The sequence below is a fragment of the Apostichopus japonicus genome, chromosome 16 (assembly GCF_037975245.1).
Source record: "Apostichopus japonicus isolate 1M-3 chromosome 16, ASM3797524v1, whole genome shotgun sequence".
NCBI classification, from domain to species: Eukaryota; Metazoa; Echinodermata; class Holothuroidea; order Aspidochirotida; family Stichopodidae; genus Apostichopus; species Apostichopus japonicus.
The window spans coordinates 8,131,483-8,153,618 of NC_092576.1; the positions used below are offsets into that span (position 1 = coordinate 8,131,483).

Genomic DNA, 22,136 nt, shown 5'->3' on the forward strand with positions numbered 1-22,136 from the left:
AAAAATGCAAAGTGTGCTTACTTGTCGATTCGACTGGGGCCTTTCATAGCAACCAAACCAAACGCAAGTTCCAAATTCGGCGAAAATAAACTGCCAATCCAAAAATGTAATTTACCTCATCTACTCCCACATTGGAGAGACATAAAACACTCTAAGAATGAGCATGACACAACATAGATCGGCGATCAAAACCAAAAAGATCAACCAACCTGTTGCAAATCACTTCAATCTCCAAAATCATTCAAGTGAGAATTTGCGTATTATTGTCATTGACCAAAACGATTCTTGGACAGATAAATCTAGGAAAGGAAAAGAAAAATTCTGGGAACTAAACCTAAAGACCACGGCACCATTCGGTTTAAACATCAGAAGAGATTTTCCGTCCCAGTTAAACCAAAACAATTCCTTTGAAATTACGACGGAATCGGATTAAAATAATCCGATTTTCCAAAATTTCTGCTAAATCTAGCAGAAATCAGTAAGTCGCTTTGACTTCACAACCATGCCGACGTGTGTGTGTGTGTGTGTTTTGGTATCTACTCAACATAGACGAGTTATCAAATCAATAACCGTTACATATAACGTTCGTTTGTGTTTAAGTTCTGTTGCAAAATATCACCAATTTCGTTTTTTTTTCGGAGTTTTTTTGGAGACGCTTAGCAGTGCCGCGAACCTCACTTTAACTACCAGGGCTCAAAGTCGTGAATACTGCACATTTTCCTCGGTTAGACGGTATAAATATATTTTCCTCCATGGGTTTATCTAACTACATTGATTTCTTGTAACAGCCTACAGCCATTGTCCAACCTACTGACAATATGTACACTCTTTAGTTTACATGCAGCCGAAACTTTTCTAATTCCTACTGGTTGTTACATTAGTATCAATTGTTGCTTTAAATATTCTATGATAATGCTTAGAAAGTATATTATTATACTCTAAGTTGTCTCTGTCACTCCCTTTAAAGTTAGTAGAATCATGTCCCCCCCTGTTAGTAAACATAAAAATCAAGATAAACAAATTGAAGGCCATATGCTAGGTAAGGACCAACTTCTTATTTCAGTTAATCTGAAATCAAGTGTATCAATTAATGAGTTTTCACCAAATTAAACCTCACATCAATTATAGTCCCATATCGAAACAATTAGATCGTTAAAGTTGAACGACGCAATAAAATAAATCTTATCTGAACGTTCAACTATAGTCTTGGTAACCTTTTCAACACAATGACGAAATACACTCATGGGTTACATCAACACTATGGGTTACATTAACACTAAGAGTCTACACCCATAGCGGAAGTTTATACAACCACTTGGGCAGAATTAGGCTTTCAACTTTCGATAGGTGTTTATTATTAAGTGTTGTGTATATTTTAATAGTAATAACCTAGCTGCATATTACAACATGGGCCGAAATAGGCGGAAGAGAAAGAGGACATGAATTTCCGATAGGTGTTTATCATTAATATATGTGTCCATTATATGATAATGGCAATAATAATGATGAGCAAGGTAAGATGATATATTGTGAAATATACTGCATTTTGCTGAACGTCGCGAACACTGAACATTTGTCTCGGTTAATAATAATTTAGTTTTAATAATTTTTTTTCAACCCACATGGACTGAAAAACCACTGAGAACATGAACTTTCTTCTTTAATCTGCATGCTTCTATTCCAAACCGACCAACATAATATTTCTTACGCATTGGACCAGAGTAAGTACGACTCTATCAAGTAAGTAGACGTAATATGATGTTCTACGAGTAAGATTTATCAAAAGGATTATTACTTTCAAATCATGTTATAATTTATATTAGTTAAATATATATATATATATATATATATATATATATATATATATATATATATATATATATATATATATATACACATACATATATATATATATATATATTTATATAGTATTATTATATTTTTATACACACCAACACACACACACACACACACACATATATATATATATATATATATATATATATATATATATATATATATATATATATATTATATAAAATATATGATATAATATGTATTATATGTAAACAATATATAAACATATGTATTTCATATAGAAAATCCATTCTTACACTCATCTAGCGTCTGTTTTTCATTATACTGTTGAGAAGGTCCTAGGGAATCAGCAATTACAAAATATTTTCTAAAAAAAACCTCCTTATATTTTAATTATGAGTTCTATCTTATTTCTCTGCTCTTGACTAATAATATTTTCCTTGGGAGTATACGTGACTTGTCATTATAATATATATATATATATATATATATATATATATATATATATATATATATATATATATATATATATATATATATATATATATATATATATATATATATATATATATATATATATACATATATATATATATAAAGAAAATCGTAATGAGTTGGAAAATCAAGAACAGTGAAAAAACTTGATTGTATGTCCAGAGGTCCATGATGCTAACCAACTCGAAATCATTTGTGATTCCTAAAGCCGGATCTTCAAAGAGCTACTTTGAACAGACTTTATGTTAGTGCAATGGAGTTCAACGACCAAGGCAAATGAATATTAATAAATGAGAATCGCAATGATTTGGAAAACCAAGAAAAGTGAAAAAATTTCCAGCCTCCACCGGGATTCGAACCCGGGCCCTCAGCTCTGTACGCGGACACCCTAACCACTAGGCTATGGACGCTGATTGTATGCCCAGAGGTTCGAAACCGGTAAGGAAGGTCGTAATTCAACTGTAGGCGTTTGTCACCTGTAACGAACAATACTAGTTCTGTTTTTGGTGACATATTTGGCCTTACTCTAGAGATCAAACATGATGCTAACCAACTCGAAATCATTTGTGATTCCTAAAGCCGGATTTCCAAAGAGCTACTTTGAACAGACTTTATGTTAACGCAATGGAGGTAAACGACAAAGGCAAATGAATATAAATAAATGAGAATCGCAATGAGTTGGAAAATCAACAACAGTGAAAAAACTTCCAGCCTCCACCGGGATTCGAACCCGGGCCCTCCGCTCTGTACGCGGACATCCTAGCCACTAGGCTATGGACGCTGATTGTATGTCCAGAGGTTCGAAACCGGTAAGCAAGGTCGTAATTCAACTGTAGGCGTTTGTCATCTGTATCGAACAATACTAGTTCTGTTTTTGGTGACATATTTGGCCTTACTCTAGAGATCAAACATGATGCTAACCAACTCGAAATCATTTGTGATTCCTAAAGCCGGATCTTCAAAGAGCTACTTTGAACAGACTTTATGTTAGTGCAATGGAGTTCAACGACCAAGGCAAATGAATATTAATAAATGAGAATCGCAATGATTTGGAAAACCAAGAAAAGTGGAAAAATTTCCAGCCTCCACCGGGATTCGAACCCGGGCCCTCAGCTCTGTACGCGGACACCCTAACCACTAGGCTATGGACGCTGATTGTATGTTCAGAGGTTAGAAACCGGTAAGGAAGGTCGTAATTCAACTGTAGGCGTTTGTCCCCTGTATCGAACAATACTAGTTCTGTTTTTGGTGACATATTTTGCCTTACTCTAGAGATCAAACAGATGCTAACCAACTCGAAATCATTTGTGATTCCTAAACCCGGATCTCCAAAGAGAGATGTATATATATATATATATATATATATATATATATATATATATATATATATATATATATATATATATATATATATATATATATATATATATAACATTTATATATTTATTAAGAATTCTTATGATTAGCCCTGTTTGAACTTCCTCAGTAATAATATTACTTTAAGTAAGCAAAAAGAGAAATACATCAAGATCGTAAACTTTTACATCGCTTGTCGCGAACCTACTCAGTGAAATGTTTGATGTAGTAAGTCAAGCTGCAATTGATCGCTCCAAATCACCGTCTCTTTTTCGAACAGTAGATCAGTCCAAGTTTCAATGCATTTGGTTCTTTTACTCATTTCCTACAGGGTTACAACTTTCTTCAATCGTCCATGATGCAGGTCTTAAAATATCTTTGGATAATCGTCGCTATCTGCATTCTACACGGTAGGACCAAGAGTCACGTTTTTCGTTAACTAGTAACAGTTTATTTAACCTCGATCTAGTGGATTTCAATAGGTTTCATTTGCATTACAACTCTTGGGATACATGTCCTATCTGCCTTAAACCTTGGTGGTTGAGTTATACATGATTTTGTTTCGTAATCATTTCGGTTAAGGCACGTTTGGTTTATGGCAATGTTAACTTTTATATTTTATTTGTTCAAGATAAACAAATATTTTGCTTCAAATCGAATTTCGTAAGCCTCAATGCAATCTGTTTCTCAGATAATAGATGAGCCGTTTAAATTTCATTAAAGGTTTAGTTTGCAATGGTAAAAAACATGACCGGCTATTGTTGCTATTCGTTTATTACATGTTAAAATGTAGTTTTACTTGAGAAGGAACAAACTATCGTTGTTTTAATAGAGAGATTACCAATTGCTATTTTTTATCATAAATCATTTATCTTGATGAGACATACATAGCTCTATTTTATTTTAATTCTAAACCCAACCGTTTTAGATATTAAAGGTGTTTTGACAGACTGTACAAGTCACCAAAATGCCCGAATCGGCAGTAGCTGGAAAATTGACTGCAGGCTACAAGAAAATTGGAGCGAAGTTACATATTACCGCGATAACCCGGTCGAAGCAAATTTACTAATCATGTCCAATCAAGGTATGCGTTCAACATGAGTCTGTTAGTTCTCGAATATGAGTCAGTTATTTCATGAGTATTTACTATTAATACACACTTCTATAGTACTTATATATACATGATTAGATACAATGTTTTATTTCTGTCAATTCAGCTTTCTTCCTCTTTATATGTTTGCATCATTATGATGATGATGAGAGTTTTTAATGAATAATACAAGTTCATAAATATTAAAACTACTTCAAGCGTTTGAATAAGATATTTTCAAGAAATCATTTATATTATTATTATTATTATTTACCAAATCTATATAGCGCTCTTTTCATGCTTAAGCATGTTCAAGCGCGCTTTACAATGACAAAAAATAACAAAACCCTTAAACATATGAATAAGAAGAATAAAATTGACACAGCTTAAATTATAATATAATATATATATATATATATATATATATATATATATATATATATATATATATATATATATATATATATATATATATATAACGAAGAAATAATTTAATAAAAAATAATATAGATTTACAGTGAAATTTCTAAAAAGGAAAAAGTGAGTTTTTAGTAAATTTAAGTAACAAAATGACAAAACCCCTTAAAATATGAATACGAAAAATGAAATGGAAGCAGCTTGAATATTAATATAAAAATATATATGTATCTGTAAGGAATTCTTTTTAAAAACAATATAGGTTTACAGTGAAATTCCTAAAAAGAAAAAGTGAGGTTTTAGTTATTTCTTAAAAGTGGCTAATGTTTTGGCATCACGGATAGTATTTGGCAGTGTATTCCGTAGCTTGCTAGCAGCAAAGTTAAATTGTCTGTCACCGTATGTAGCAGTGTTTACTCTGGGGACCACTAGTGTAAGGGAATTGGTCGATCTCAATGTTCTGTTAGGTTTGCACACAGTTAGCATATCAGTTAGGTATTAGGGTGCTTGAAAATGAATGGATTTATATGCATGTACTAATAGTTTGAACTCGACACGACTGTGAACAGGCAGCCAGTGAAGATCTCTTAAGACAATAGACAAGTGTGATGTGAGAGAATTGCAAAGCTCTGGTGATTATGCGTGCCGCGGTGTTGTGGACACGTTGCAGCCTATTCAAAGTCGAATGTTGTGCACCAAAAAGCAGCGAGTTGCAGTAATCAAGACACAAGGTTACTAGGCCAATCACGAGTGATTTGGTTGCGCTTAGTGAAAAATAACATCACTTCCGTTTAAGCAGGATTCAGCTTTATATTTCATATATTCAGCTGTTATTTTGAATCCAACTCTCGATATCACTTTATATGAATGTAAAGAGAAAGGGGAAGGGAGAGGGAAAAGAGGTGGGTTGACACATGTGAGAACATTAAAGAGACGTAAATGATGCAATTTAATGATTGAACTATAAAACAAAAACTATGCAGGCAGTTTTGTCTAATGAGTGATTTACATTGTTTGCCTAACACGAAATATATCACAGTTCATGTACAGTCAACGCAGCGAGAACAATTGCTCAACCCGTGACTGTACAATACTTGTTTACAGTAAAGTCAAGCCGTATCAGAACATCCGTTTTCCAATGTCAAACAGTAGTCCAAACATAAACATAAACATAAACAACATCACTTACTCAAAATCCATATAAGCGCAGACATTAATGCCATATATGAGCCACATCAGGCAAGATTTAATATAAACTTTTTTATTGCCATATACAGTTTTATAAAGGCCATATAAAGTATAAATTAAAACAAACACTTTATATGGCTTTATATTAACTCCCTTAATATCTTTCACATCAAACTTGATGTAATCCATAAATAGGCCAGATATTTATTCCATATCTGAATGTTAAGTCCATATAAAGTCTACTTCATATGTAGCCTACTGTAGCAAGTTTTTCAGTACATGGGTCTGGTTTGCAGTTCTGTACATTACGATACAGAGATATATGACCGGATGCATTGGTTATACAGAAACTCTCCTAAATGTACACACCGTGGCTGTTGGACTATTGATGTTACTGTTAGTACTACAGTGTGCCATGGCCTAGGATAATTTGAAGTCTCACGTTTAGCTTTCAAAACTGCCCTGAACCTTCTTGGCAGAAAACCAGACTTTTGATCGTATTACCTGTCCGCATTATAGCAGAAAGCATATTTCTTTAATTATTTTGAGGAAATCGAGGGCAGTATGAAAAAAGAAAAATGCGTAGTGGGAAAATACTTTTGTAGCGCCATCAAGCCAACAAATACCGAACAGATAGGTCTGGGTGATCGCTGGGATGTTTTACGTGAGGCCATTTTCGGTTAAATTTGCACATAGTTTGGGATAAAAAAGAGCTCTTTTCGCAAATTTCGCACACTGCTTCACTTTATGGCTCCACTCCTTTGGAAAATGTTTTTGATATGTTTTAGCTAGTCAATTAACAAGCATTAGTGCTCAGGGTTGTTTTAAAACTTTCAGCATTTTTCTTTTATAATTTAAACCACTTCTGACAGGAAAGGCTAGATATGACTGTCTAAGGACATGTTCTGGCTGGAGAATCATTTAACCTCTTTGATATTTTTTCTTTGCTTTTTTTATGTGATATATAATACGTCATCTCATTTCTACTCCGCTTTCAAGATAACGAGCGTAGATTTGGGTTTGGACAAGACATCGATACCCTGGATATTGATGAAGATGGCGCCATGGTTATCAACAATGTTACAATAGATCACATATCTTTGTATACGTTGATATACACCGACAGAGATGGGCATGAATATCAACATGAATTTATAATTATAGGTAATGTTAGTACCATTTATTGAAAGAGAACATTATATAGTAACATGTTACTCTAAGATTGAGAAAGAAATATGTTATCCAGGCGCGTATCCAGGATTTTCTAACCCGGGGGGCGCGAATTACTATCTAAGCGGAGCGCCACCATCGGTTGGCGCGGAGCGTACAAGAAAATTTCAGGTTTTGATACCCCCAGATCACCGGAAATGGCACTTCTCGGGCTTGAAAATGACCAACCAGATGAACACTTTTGCCTGAGAGCCAAGTATTTCCCAAAAGTTTTTTTTCCATCCATAACCTTTTTGGAGATTGTCACCAGTTACACATCATGTTCGACCTCATTGCATATCCTATGGATCATTGCTTTTGTAGGTGATTCTATACGTCACGGCCCACAATATCCGAAAGCCCCACCTTTGAAGGTTTTAAGCCCATTATTTGTTGAGAATTTAAAATTCATAATGTTGCACAAAATTCAATATATGGACAACTAATATAGAAAAAAAACCTTCAACCCCTAATAGACAGGTCAAAATTGCACGAGTAGAGGAAAGTATGATGAAGAATGTTGGTGAGGAAATTTTCTAAAATTCAGACAGAGTTAATTTATTGGTGTAGAAATATTGCAACCTCTTATAATGGCTATTATAAAACTTGGTTGAAGGAAATGAAAAATAGGAGATATTTCCGATATCAGGTATATCGAAACCGAACACTACACACATAGGCGTAGGTCCCGTAGGAGGCGGGGGCTGCAGCCCCCCCCCCCCCGCAACCAAATGTTTTCCCATTTTTTCTGGCACCTACTGAAAGAAAAATAAATAGCAATGAATAGCTTAAAAATGATCTCCTTGGTAATTAAAATAAAGTTGTAAGCTTGGCCGACATTACTACTGTTAAAGAGAGTTTTGACATAAATGGATCTGTATGCTTTTTCTCCATCTACATAAGACATTTGGTTGTTTACATTAACATCCGGCGGTATACTGTGCAACTTTCACGGACCGTGCGGTACACGATGCCATGCAATGTAATGGCCGATGCTTGCTTATATGATATTGGCATCGATATGTTGAACGCGCGCTTTGCGCGCGAAAAATTTTGGCTTTTTTTCGGGCAAGTCGTTACAGCCCCAAATCCAATTGGTCTCCTACGCCTTTGACTACACACATAGACAGTTTTTGAGGCTGTTCATCGTGGAACATGCATTTCAATGCTCACTGATATGATGTTATATCTGTTATTTGCTTTACAAATTCGAACAGGCGTGTAGCGAGTTATTGCCAAGAGAGGGGCGAAGCCTGTAGGCAAACTATCTAAGCGAAGCGCCACCATGAGTTGGCGCGAAGCGTACAAGAAAATTTTTGGCCGAAAATGCCTCCCAGATCGCTGAAAATGACACGTCCCAGGCCTTGTAAGTTGCATCTAAGCATTGTCTATTTTGAATTTACTAGCAATGTCATGAAGAAAATTTGCTCGGGGGGGGGGGGGGCGATCGCCCCCTTCCCGAAATGCGTCATGTTCCCCGATGACTCGGTCGAGTTCAAGACCAGCCACAGTTGGTTCCATATAGCACAATTGTACAATTGTTTAAGGCGTCCATAAACACACACGCGTTATGATAGACCATATATAGTATTTATATAGATACATTAGTGAGAGAGGAAAAATGGAAACGTCAAAAATGGAGTTGTCGGTGTAAGGGGTAGGGTGAGGCGCACACCCCCTCCGTAATCCTTGATCTGTCACTGGCTACCTGTGTATATAATAAGGATCAGCGCTTTAACAATGACTGTTCCTCCGTTTCTCTTCCCGAGGTCTTGGCTATCTTCTACTCCCTCCTTTTCTCCTTTTTCTCTCTTTCTTCTTTTTCTTTTCCCTTCCTTTCTCTCCTCCTTTTCTTTTTTCCCTCCTTTTCCCTTTTTCTTCTCTTTTTTTCTCTCCTCTTTTCCTTACCCGGGGGCGCGCGCCCCCAACGCCCCCCTCCCTGGATACGCACCTGTTATCTTGTAACCTTACTTCACGGTTAGGTACAGCAAAAAGCAATCATAAATGACGTTTGGAGAATAACAAAGAATGAATATAATCTAACAAAATTATACTAAGAAAAGTTCGATACGAATTGGCATATTCTGATTTGCACGTAAAAACAACTTTCCTGAACTCAGTGATAAAAAGTTGTATTGTATGATTCCAGAAGAATGTACTTTTGGGAATAAAAGAGCATGAAATGTGATCTCACTGACTCACTCCAATTAGTTTACTGCTCCTCATTGTTTACTCTTTTCTCACAGATTGTCCTATTACTGTTTACGCCCAGCATAAATCCGACGCACTCATAAATTGTTACTTCCCTCAGTCTCAAAGGGTTTATTGGTACGATTCAACGTCACGCAATGCTCGACCAATCATAAGTCTTGAAGGAGGCCGGAAGGCGGGGCCAGGAGTATCTGCTGGGAAATATGATATTACCAATAACGGTAGTCTATTGATAAGGAATACTTCTTTCAGCGACGAAAAAATATACCGTGCTATAGTTATTGTGTCCAATACACATACATTAACAACAGATCAGAAAGTAGTTATTTATGGTAAGTCAGTATTGTATATGAATTGATAAGAATAGCTTTGGCTGTAAACTGCGATTATTTTGACCTACCTTTGAAATCTCAGTCCTGAGACAATACCTACCAATTTCAATAACATAATGTTCCATGTAATCCAGTTTTCAAAAAAAGTAAAAAAGTCACTGATATTCTAAATACGCCTGTGTAGGAATGTATAAGATATCATTTCTGATTTTTTGCTTTTCGTAGGTTTCCTTTTATTCTACAGCAAGCGTCCAAACAGTGTTATTTTCAGTAAATGTTTGTGAAGGGAGTCACTTTTGTTTGGTGCATCTGCAATATCCGGCACTTCTTACATGTCGGGAAACAAATACAGGACCCCATACGTCACTGAGCTGGACAAGGAACACATCAAACGATGCCCGATTAGTAAATACTTCAAAGTCCTTTGATGGAAACATGTACGAGGCATTCGTAACAATCAATGTAAATCTTAACTCCACAGACCGACTGTTTCTTTACATATGTAACGCTATGATAGATATTCCAGCTAAGTCGTTAAGACAAATAGTTGTAATTGTCGAAGATGAGAGCAAAGACTCCATCACTACTCTGTTGAAACCGACATATTATAGGGAATATGATGACATCAGATTAGTCTGCGCCAGTGAGAAGCCTTTATTCATATTATGGAAAAGAAACTACGAAACTATTGGATACTACCACGAAGGCAAATCAGATGTATTGAAACCTGGCTACGAGATTGATAAGAATGGATCGTTGCTCATTAACAAATTTTCATATACACATGAAGGTGAATATGTTTGTATTTACAACAACGGTAAAGTCGAGGAAGTAAAGCAACATAATATCAAGACCGTTGGTGAGTGCCTTTATTCTTTCAAAGTCACTCAATATTTAGTATCATATTGGTTTCTTGCGTTATACTGACTATACAATACCCTTTGTTTCATTTTTCTCTCATAATGCTTTCCGAACATATTTCTGAACATGTTTTAACTTCGTTTCAGGGGGCTCTTATCGGGCGGGCCCAATATTAGGTACACCGTCATAACTAAACGTTAAATTGATCTGCAACATGATATTTAGTCACAGATAAATACTATTTATTCAAAATTCTGGCTTCAAAATATCTAATTAATACAGTGTCTTAATATTGGTAAAGCGAGATATATCATGATTTACAATCTCAAGATATAGAAGAATATTGTATTTGTAATGAACAAACCTTTATCTTTCATCACTCTAATCAATCGGTAAGTAGCACATTTAGCAATATATTACAATCTTTGTCGTATCCGGAGTAATAACCCGAAAAAGGAAAGATCTAAGATTGAAAGAGGAAAAAAAAAACTTCAGAAATACAACGTTTATAATTTCTTCAATAATTATCTTTATTTATCAGTTACACCAACCAATCCTTCACCTTCTATAGTTGGGTGTTCAGAACCATCGGATTGCACATTAAATGTAGCAAGCAGTGGATATCTGACGTGTTACATAGAGGGCGTTCTTCCATCGTGCACCCGAAATGGATTCACGATGAACACATGTCTTCCACAAGTACTTTCAGCCAACCACAGCTTATAGTGAGAATGTTGGGTCTGTGTTTAACATATACTTAACTACTTACTACGAAATAACGACTAACCAGGGTTATGAAAGTGAGACAGACGAAGACTGGCAGGCTTATGACGTCACAGCGTCCTGCTCTGTGAACTACGAGATTCTTGGACAACACACTACAGACGTTACATTGCATCTACAGAAACGTACTTCAGGTAACCTAAACTAATGTATAAGCGTAGGACGGTATTTCTGATGAGTGGATAAACTGTTACTGTGTGATGATAAAGGAGCCGTCAATTGAAAGAAGACCGCCCCATTGGAGCGTCTTGAATTTTTTTTTCTCGTAGTGATCTTCAAGTAACAACACATTGAAGAAATGCGGACTTCTTTTTCAGCAATTGGTTGAAAGTGAGCGTGGTGGACTAGGGGGGGGGGTGGGGGAGGGGGTGGTATTTAAATGACATTAAAGGAGAAGCAAATTCCCCAACCTATCCAGACTGATGTGATAAATATGCTTGTGATGAATAACTCACACCACATTAATAAATCATCCGTTTAAAATTATCGCTCTGTAAACATATCGAGTTTCATAAACTTACACAAAGATTATCCAAACCTCAGTGAGGACCCCTCGTGGCAAATTCCGATCCGTCTTAAGAAACGGTCAGTCAGATATGTAAAGCAGAATGGTTTTACCAATACCGTGACGTTAGGCTTTTCTTTGCATTCGGAATAACTCAAGGAAGTCGGAACTCACAAATCATTCGTAGGATGTAAGTTTATGCTGATTATCATTATTCTCAGCTTAGTTTTAATTTTCAGATACTAAGCTTGTAAGTCGTTTCGTCATACACAATATTTATCTTGTCGACTTGTTTCTTGCAGCTCTGACAGAGGATTGGATAAGAGAGACGTTTCGAGGTAAGATTAAGCATGATGATAATTTTACTATATTTCATAAACCACACTAAAAATGAAATTAATGTCCTATTTGTTTGTACAAGTCTACCAATACTACGACACTTGTTACAGTGTGACTCAAATGTTTCCTGGTAATGACATATTGGTTAGTATATCTACTTTTCTTGGGTTATTTCTGGTAAATATAATTATCAGAAAACATTGATGTTAGTAGTGTTATCATGCATTTCTCGTTTTTATTCCAGCAAATAAGAACTGGAAGAGCGTCATCCCAGTCAGTGTAACGTCTGTAACCATCATCATCATTGTAGTGTCGAGGAAATGGCGAAATGGTAAAGCAGGAAAGGAGACCTGCGTCAACAGGAAAACATCTGATGCCAGGAATAATGATAACATCCACGGTAAAGACAACCCAGCCTTGACAATATGAAAGGAGCCATGCAATGTTGTTGAATAGTTACTGGGTTAAAGTTTCAAAGTTAATCGTATACTATATATAGACAAACCAATTAAAACAATAACAAGCGGCTAATAAGTAAATAGCATATGGTGTTAGCCAGCTTCCTCTATAGATATTATGAATTACGATAAGAACCAAATTTTGGAGTGACCCTGGAGTGATCATAACTCAATGAAATATCCATATTTTTATTACTATTTTGAACTTTATTTGGAGTTTAGGTTGGCAAGGGGGGGGGGAGGGGTGCAGGGGTTCATTCGAATTTCAAAAATCAAATCTTTTGTTTTGCAGACTCTGGATAATTTAAAATCTTAGTGTGAAAATTCCACAGCCTGAGATTTAAAAGTAGAAAGGCATGGGTCCATTTGCCATTGTTGGTAACATGAATTTTGTGGTCACATACATGGACCACTCATAAAATATTTTAACTTGCTCGTATTGAGGCTCCTTTGGAAAGCAGTGCTTTTGCACTTTTTTTTTTTTTTTTTTTAATGGTAATCGTTTATTTAGCCTCGATCTAATAGAGTTCAATACGTTTTATCTACATTTTAAATCTTGGTGACACATGTATTATCTGCCATAAATCTTGGTAGTTGAGGTAACCATGATTTGTGTTTCGTAATCATTTCAGTTAAGGCATGTATGTATTATTGGAACGTTTCTTTTTACTTTTTATTGGTTGAAGTAAATAAATTATATATTATAATATATATATATATATATCTGTTTCTGTTTCTCTGATAATAGGTGAGCTGTTTAAATTACATAAAATGTTTAGTTTGGGCCGGTACAAGACATTACCGGCTATATACTAATAAAAAAGTTTGTGAATTTCTATGCACATCCCTTTCAGTTGCTCTTTTTTATTACATGTTGATGTGTAGGTTTACTAAAGAAAAAAAATGGTCGTTATTTTCATAGAAAGAATACTTATTGCTATTTGATGAGAAATACACAACTGTTTTCTATTTTAATTCTGAACCCAACCGTTTTAGGTATTAAAGGTGTTTTGACAGACTGTACCAAAATGCACGAATCGGCAGAAGTTGGAAAATTGACTGTAGGCTACAAGGAGATTGGAGCGAAGTTAAATACTACCGCGATAACCCAGTCGAAGGAAATTTACTAATGATGTCTAATCAAGGTAAGTGTTCAACATATGTCTGTCAAGGTCTCGAGTATGAGTCAGTTATTCCGATGAGTATCTGCCATTAATACACACTTCTATAGTACTTATACACTATTATATACATTTTTACTTTCTCTTTGTATGATTGCATTATGATGATGGTGATTTTGTTATATTGCATACTACGAGTTCTTTAACTCGTGTAACTTAAAGCATATGGGCCAGATAAAAAATCCATATTAAAACTTTTGGCCAGACATAATATGAAATTTTATATTCATTTTAGTCCATATGCAGTTTCATAAACTATATACAGTAGAACCCTTATATATTTATATAACACTTTATATGGCCTTTTGTGGATTATATATTAATATTGTCAACATCACAGATATATGAATTTGTTTCATATGGTCCATATACAAATATCATGTGAAATTTCTATTAAATCCAGTTCAAGGTTAATATAAAATTCCCGATGTAACAGCAACATATAGCAAAAGATTATCTTTATATGTAGTATACCTCAGCAAGTTGTGCAGTACATGGGTCTGGTTTATAGTACTGTACTGTATATTACGATACCGAAATATATTACCTGACGCATTGGTTATACATACATAAACTCTCATAAATTTTCACCTCGTGGCTGTTGTCCTACTAATGTTACTGTTAGTTCTGCAGTGTGCCATGGCCCCGTGTGTAATCGTAAACACCACACAATGCTTTACTCTATGGCTACACTCAGTTGGGGAATGTTTGTGAAATGCTTAATTAGTCAATAAACAATCATAAGAGGAAAGAATTACTTATTAATTCAGGGCTGTGGGTTGTATTGAAACTAAGAGATTTTTTTTGCTTTAAATTTAAAAAAAAAACAAATCTTTGGATAGGAAAGGCGTGACATGGTTGTCTTAGTATGAAATGTTCTGGCTGGAGAATCATTTTAATTTCTTTGATATTTTTTTCTTTGCTGTTTTAATGTATGCTATAATACGTCATCTCATTTCTACTCCGCTTTCAAGATAACGAGCGTAGATTTGGGTTTGGACAAGACATCGATACCCTGGATATTGAAGAAGATGGCGCCATGGTTATCAACAATGTTACAATAGATCACATATCTTTGTATACGTTGATATACACCGACAGAGATGGGCATGAATATCAACATGAATTTATAATTATAGGTAATGTTAGTACCATTTATTGAAAGAGAACATTATATAGTAACATGTTACTTAAGAAAGCAATATGTTTAGCTTGTAACCTTATTTCATGGTTAGGTACAGCAGCAAAGCAATCATAAATGACGTTTGGAGAATTACTAAGAAAATGTAAATACGTATTGGCATAAACTGATTACACTTCCTTGAACTTAGTTATGAACAGTTATATGATTGCAGAGAATAAACTTTTGGAAATAATGGAGCATAAAATGTGATCTCACTGACTCGCTCCAATCATGTTACAGCTTCCTCATTGTTTACTCTTTTCTCACAGATTGTCCTGATACTGTTTACGCCCATAATGGATCCGACGCACTCATAAATTGTTACTTCCCTCAGTCTCAAGGGGTTTATTGGTACGATTCAACGTTACGCAATGCTCGACCAATCATAAGTCTTGAAGGAGGCCGGAAGGCGGGGCCAGGAGTATCTGCTGGGAAATATGATATTACCAATAACAGTGGTCTATTGATAAGGAATACTTCTTTCAGCGACGAAAAAATATACCGTGATATAGTTATTGTGTCCTATTACACATACATTTACAACAGATCAGGAAGTCGTTTACATCGCTTGTGGCGAGCCTACACAGTGAAATTATTGATGTAGTAGGTCAAGTTGTAATTAATCGCTACAATCACCGTCTCTTTATCGAACAGTACATCAGTCCAAGTTTCAATGCGTTTGGTTCTTTCATTCATGTCCTGCAGTCAAACAACCTTTCTTCAATCGTCCATGATGCAGGTCTTGAAAAATCTATGGATAATCGTCGCTCTATGCATTCTACACGGTAGGACAGAGAGTCAAGTTTTTTTTTTCGTTTTTTTTTCTAATGGTAGAGTTCAATAGGTATCTGCCTTAAACAGTGGAATTTGAATAAACTATGATTTTTGTTACGTAATCAATTCGGCACGTATGTATTATTCCAATGTTAGTTTTAACATTTTATTTGCTGAACGTAAACATATATCTTATAGTTAAAGGTTTGCTTCAAATTAAATTTCGTGAGCCACAATGCAATCGGTTTGGACGATAATAGATGAGCCACTTAAATTTCATTAAAGGTTTAGTTTTGATCGATACAAAACATAACCGCATATTAAGTAATTTGGAAGTTTGTGAATGCAAACCTCTTTCCGTTGGTCTTTTGTTTTATAACATGTTGAAATGTAGGTTTACTTAAGAAGGGACAAAATATCGTTGTTTTAATAGAGAGCATGTTTATTGCTATTTTTAGGTATTAAAGGTGTTTTTACAGACTGTACACGTGAACAAAATGCACGAATCGGCAGTAGATGGAAAATTGACTGCAGGCTACAAGACAATTGGAGCGAAGTTAAATATTACCGCGATAACCCGGTCGAAGAAAATTTACTAATCATGTCCATTAAAGGTAAGCGTTCAACATGTGTCTGTCAGTTCTCGAGTATGAGTCAGTTATCCCATGAGTATTAACTATGAATACACACTTCTATAGTATTGATACATTATTAAATATATTTTTAACTGTTTTCAATTCAGCTTTCTTCCTCTTTATATGATTGCATCATTATGATGATGATCATAGTTTGTAATGAATAATACAAGTTCATTAAATGTTAAAACTACTTCAAGTGTTTAAATAAGTTATTTTCAAGGAATAATTTACATCCCTTTGTATGAATGTAAAGGGAAAGAGGCAAGTTGACACATGTGAGAACATTAAATAGACGTAAATGAGGCAATTTAATGATTGAAATATATAAAACTAGACATGCAGTTTTGTCTAATGAGTGATTAACATGGTTTGCCTTACACGACATATCTCATAGTTCATGTACAGTCAACGCAGCGAGAACAATTTCTCAACCCGTGACTGTACAATACTTGTTCTGTAAACCGGGACGGAAAGCCAAACAATAATCCAAACATAAACAGACACAACATAACATCCCTTACTCAAAATCCATATAAGCGCATACATTAATGCCATATATGAGCCATGTAAGGGCCAGATACCAAATCCAGGTTTGGCAAGATTTAATGTAATATTTTTTATCGGCCATATTAAGTTTGATAAAGGTCATATAAAGTATATAAAAAAAGCACTTTCTATGGCTTTATATGAATTCCCTTACATCTTTCACATCGAACTTGATGTCATCCATATATGGGCCAGATATATATTCCATATCTGAATGTTAAGTCCATATAAAATGTACGATGTATATGTTGCCTACCATAACAAGTTGTGCAGTTCATGGGTCTGGTTTTCAGTACTGTACTGTACATTACGATACCGAGATATATAACCGGATGCATTGGTTATACAGAAACTCTCCTAAATGTACACACCATGGCTGTTGGCCTATTGATGTTACTGTTAGTACTACAGTGTGTCGTGGCCTAGGATAATTTGAAGTCTCACGTTTAGCTTTCAAAACTGCCCTGAACCTTCTTTGGCAGAACACCTGACTATTGATCGTATTGCCTGGCCACATAATATGTATTAGTAGTGCAAAAACTATGTTTCTTTAATGATTTTAAGGATATAGATAGGTCATGGGTGATCGCTGGAATGTTTTATGTGAGGCCATTTTCCGGGTAAAATTGAACATAATTTGGGATATAAGGAAGCGTAAATTCCGTCAAATGCTTTACTCTATGGCTCCACTCTTGTTGAAAATGTTTTTGATATGCTTTAGCTGTTCGATTAACAAGCATAAGAGCTAAATATTACCTTTTCGTTGGGAGCTCTGGGTTGTTTTGAAACTCTGAGTCTTTGTTATTATATATTTTAAACAAATTTCGACAGGAAATGCTAGATATGACAGTCTGAGTATGAAATGTTCTCGCCGGAGAATCATTTAACATTTTTGAATTGTTCTTTTTTTTTATGTGAAATATAATACGTCTTCTCATTTCCCCTCCACCTTTAAGATAACGAGCATACATTTGGATTTGGGCAAGACATCGGTACCCTGGATATTGATGAAGATGGTACAATGGTTATTAACAATGTTACAATAGATCACATATCTGTGTACAAGTTGATATACACCGACATAGACGGACATGAATATCAACATGAATTTATAATTATAGGTAATGTTAGTACAATTTATTTAAAGAGAACATTTTATCGTAACATGTTATTCTAAGATTAAGAAAGAAATGTATTTATCTTGAAACCTTACTTCACGGTTAGGTACAGTAGAAATCAATCATAAATGACGTTTGGAGAATCACAAAGAATAAAATATAATCTAACAAATTAAAACTAAGAAAATGTCAATACGAATTGGTATATTCTGATTTGCACGTAAAAACAACTTTCTGAACTCAGTGATTAAAAGTTGTATGATTCCAGAAAAATATACTTTTGAAAATAATTAAGTATTAGATGTTATTTTACTGACTCGCTCCAATCATGTTGCTGCTTTTGCATTGTTTACTGTTTTCTAACAGATTGTCCTGTTACTGTTTACGCCCATCATGGATCCGACGCACTTATAAATTGTTACTTCCCTCGGTCCCAAAGGGTTTATTGGTACAATTCAACGTCACGCAATGCTCCACCAATCATAAGTCTTGAAGAAGGCCGGAAGGCGGGGCCAGGAGTATCTGCTGGGAAATATGATATTACCAATAACGGTGGTCTGCTGATTAGGAATACTTCTTTCAGCGACGAACAAAAATACCGTGCTATACTTATTGGATCCAATAAACATACATTTACAACAGATCAGAAAGTCGTTATTCATGGTAAGTCAGTATTGTATATGAATTGATAAGAATTTCCCTTGCTTTAAACTTCGATTATTTTAACATGCCTTAGAAATCTTCGTCCTGAAACAAAACCTACTAATCTCAATAACATAATGTTCGTATATAGCAGGATATTCTTCAACGACAAACTGATACAAATAATCAAAACGTTAACTTGCTCTTATTCGTTTCCTTCATCTTTTTTTACAGCAAACGTCGACACAGCGGTATTTTCAGTAGATGGCTGTGAGGGAAGCAACTCCTGTTTGGTGCAGCTGCAAGATCCGACATTTCTGATATGTCGGGAAACAAATACAGGGCCTCATACGTTACTGAGCTGGACAAGGAATAAATCGAACGGTACACGATTAGTAAATACGTCAAAGTACTTTGATGGCAACATGTACGAAGCATTCGTGTCAACGAATGTAAGTCTTAACTCGACAGACCGACTATATGTTTACATCTGTAACTCTATGATAGATATTCCAGCTAAGCCATTAAGACAAATAGTTGTAATGGTCGAAGATGAGAGCAAGGGCTACATCACTACTCTGTTGAAACCGACATATTATATGGAATATGATGACGTCAAATTAGTCTGCACCAATGAGAATCCTCTGTTCATATTGTGGAAAAGAAACCACGAAACTATTGGATACTATCACGAAGGCAAATCGGATGTATTGAAACCTGGCTACGAGATTGATAAGAATGGATCGTTGCTCATTAACAAATTTTCATATACACATGAAGGTGAATATGTTTGTATTTACAACAATGGTCAAATCGAGGACGTAAAGCAACATGATATAAAGACCGTTGGTGAGTGCCTTTATTCTTTCAAAGTCACTCAATATTTAGTATCATATTGGTTTCTTGCGTTATACTGACTATACACAATACCCTTTGTTTCATTTTTCTCTTATAATGTTTTCCGAACATGTTTCCGAACATATTTTAACTTCGTTTCAGGGGGCTCTTATCGGGCGGGCCCAATATGAGGTACACCGTCATAACTAAACGTTAAATTGATCTGCAACATGATATTTAGTCACAGATAAATACTATTTATTCAAAATTCTGGCTTCAAAATATCTAATTAATACTGTGTCTTAATATTGGTAAAGCGCAATATATCATGATTTACAATCTCAAGATATAGAAGAATATTGTATTTGTAATGAACAAACCTTTATCTTTCATCACTCTAATCAATCGGTAAGTAGCACATTTGCAATATATTACAATCTTTGTCGTATCCGGAGTAATAACCCGAAAAAGGAAAGATCTAAGATTGGAAGAGGAAAAAAAAACTTCAGAAATACAACGTTTATAATTTCTTCAATAATTATCTTTATTTATCAGTTACACCAACCAATCCTTCACCTTTTATAGTTGGGTGTTCAGAACCATCGGATTGTACATTTAATGTAACAAGCAGTGGATATCTGACGTGTTACATAGAGGGCGTTCTTCCAATCGTGCACCCGAAATGGATTCACGATGAACACATGTCTTCTACCATTACTTTCAGCCAACCACAGCTAATAGTGAGAAATGTTGGGTCTTTGTTTAGCATATATTTGACTACTTATTACACAATAACGACTGACCAGGATTATGGAAGTGAGACAGACGAAGACTGGCAGGATTATGACGTCACAGCGTCCTGCTCTGTGAACTACGAGGTTCTTGGACAACACAAGACATACGTTACGTTGCATCTACAGAAACGTACTTCAGGTAACTTAAACTAATGTATAAGCATAGGGAGGTTTTTTTGATGAGGGGATAAACTATTAGTGCATGATGATAAAAGAGCTTCAATTGAAAGAAGACCGCCCCATTGGAGCGTCTTGAAATATTGTGTTCTCGTAGTGATCTTCAAGTAACAACACATTGAAGAAAGCGGACTTCTTTTTCAGCAATTGGTTGAAAGTGGGCGTGGTGGATGAGGGGGGGGGGGTGGGGGATGGGGATGGTATTTAAATGACATTAAAGGAGAAGCAAATTCCCTTAACCCATCCAGACTGATGTGATAAATATGCTTGTGATGAATAACTCACACCACATTAATAAATCATCCGTTTAAAATTATCGCTCTGTAAACATATCGAGTTTCATATACTTACACAAAGATTATCCAAACCTCAGTGAGGACCCCTCGTGGCAAATTCCGATCCGTCTTAAGAAACGAACAGTTATATATGGAAAGCAAAATGGCTTTTACCAATACCGTGACGTTAGGCTTTTCTTTGCATTCGGAATAACTCAAGGAAGTCGGAACTCACAAATCATTCGGAGGATGTAAGTTTATGCTGATAACCATTATTCTCAGCTTAGTTTTAGTTTTCGGATACTCAGCGTGTAAATCGTTTCGTCATACACAATATTTATCTTGTCGACTTGTTTCTTGCAGCTTTGACAGGGGATAGGATAAGAGAGGGGTTTCGAGGTAAGATAAACATGATGATAATTTTTCTATATTTCATATATGCACATCAAAAATGAAATTGTTGTCATATTTGTTATTTAGTTGTTGGTTAGTCTACCTAGAAACTTATTTTTTTCTTTGGTCATTTCTGGTGAATATAATTAGCAGACAACATTGATGCTAGTAGTGTTATCATGCATTTCTCGTTTTTCCTTTTCAGCAAATATTAACTGGCTGTGCGTCATCCCAATCAGTGTGATTTCTGCCATCCTTATTGTTTTTGGCTTCGCAAGATGGCAAAATGGTAAAGCAGGAAAGGAGATCTGCGGCAACAAGAATACATCTGATGCCAGGAATGATATTAACATCCACAGTGAAGACAACCAAGTCTTTGATGTTTGAATGGAGCTATACAATTAGATTGAATAGTAACTGGGTGAAAGTTCCAAAGTATTAATATATATATATACACAAGTACTTAAAACAATAACAATCGGCTAATAAGTAAATAGCAAGCTTCCTCTATAGATA

At 35.1% G+C, this 22,136-nt stretch overlaps 2 protein-coding genes across 7 annotated transcripts in view; both read left to right on the forward strand.

Annotated features, from left to right (window-relative positions):
- LOC139983496 (uncharacterized) overlaps positions 1 to 22,136 on the forward strand; it is a 62,211-nt gene that overhangs the window by 31,047 nt on the left and 9,028 nt on the right. The window lies entirely within an intron of this gene.
- LOC139983495 (uncharacterized) lies at positions 1,476 to 22,022 on the forward strand. 6 transcript variants are annotated; one of them, XM_071997068.1, is made up of 12 exons: positions 11,707 to 11,894; positions 12,568 to 12,603; positions 12,849 to 13,004; positions 14,059 to 14,207; positions 16,132 to 16,211; positions 16,659 to 16,814; positions 18,341 to 18,505; positions 18,869 to 19,165; positions 19,379 to 19,993; positions 20,537 to 20,914; positions 21,591 to 21,626; positions 21,826 to 22,022. In XM_071997068.1, exons 5-12 carry the CDS (start codon positions 16,157 to 16,159, stop codon positions 22,005 to 22,007), a joined length of 1,884 nt encoding a protein of 627 aa, XP_071853169.1. In that variant the 5' UTR covers positions 11,707 to 11,894; positions 12,568 to 12,603; positions 12,849 to 13,004; positions 14,059 to 14,207; positions 16,132 to 16,156; the 3' UTR covers positions 22,008 to 22,022. The 6 variants fall into 6 exon arrangements, with proteins under 6 accessions (XP_071853166.1, XP_071853167.1, XP_071853168.1 ...); XM_071997069.1 differs by lacking the exons at positions 16,132 to 16,211; positions 16,659 to 16,814; positions 18,341 to 18,505 and adding an exon at positions 15,218 to 15,382; XM_071997065.1 differs by lacking the exons at positions 11,707 to 11,894; positions 12,568 to 12,603; positions 12,849 to 13,004; ... (3 more) ...; positions 18,341 to 18,505; positions 18,869 to 19,165 and adding exons at positions 1,476 to 1,514; positions 4,001 to 4,079; positions 4,598 to 4,753; positions 7,364 to 7,528; positions 9,820 to 10,116.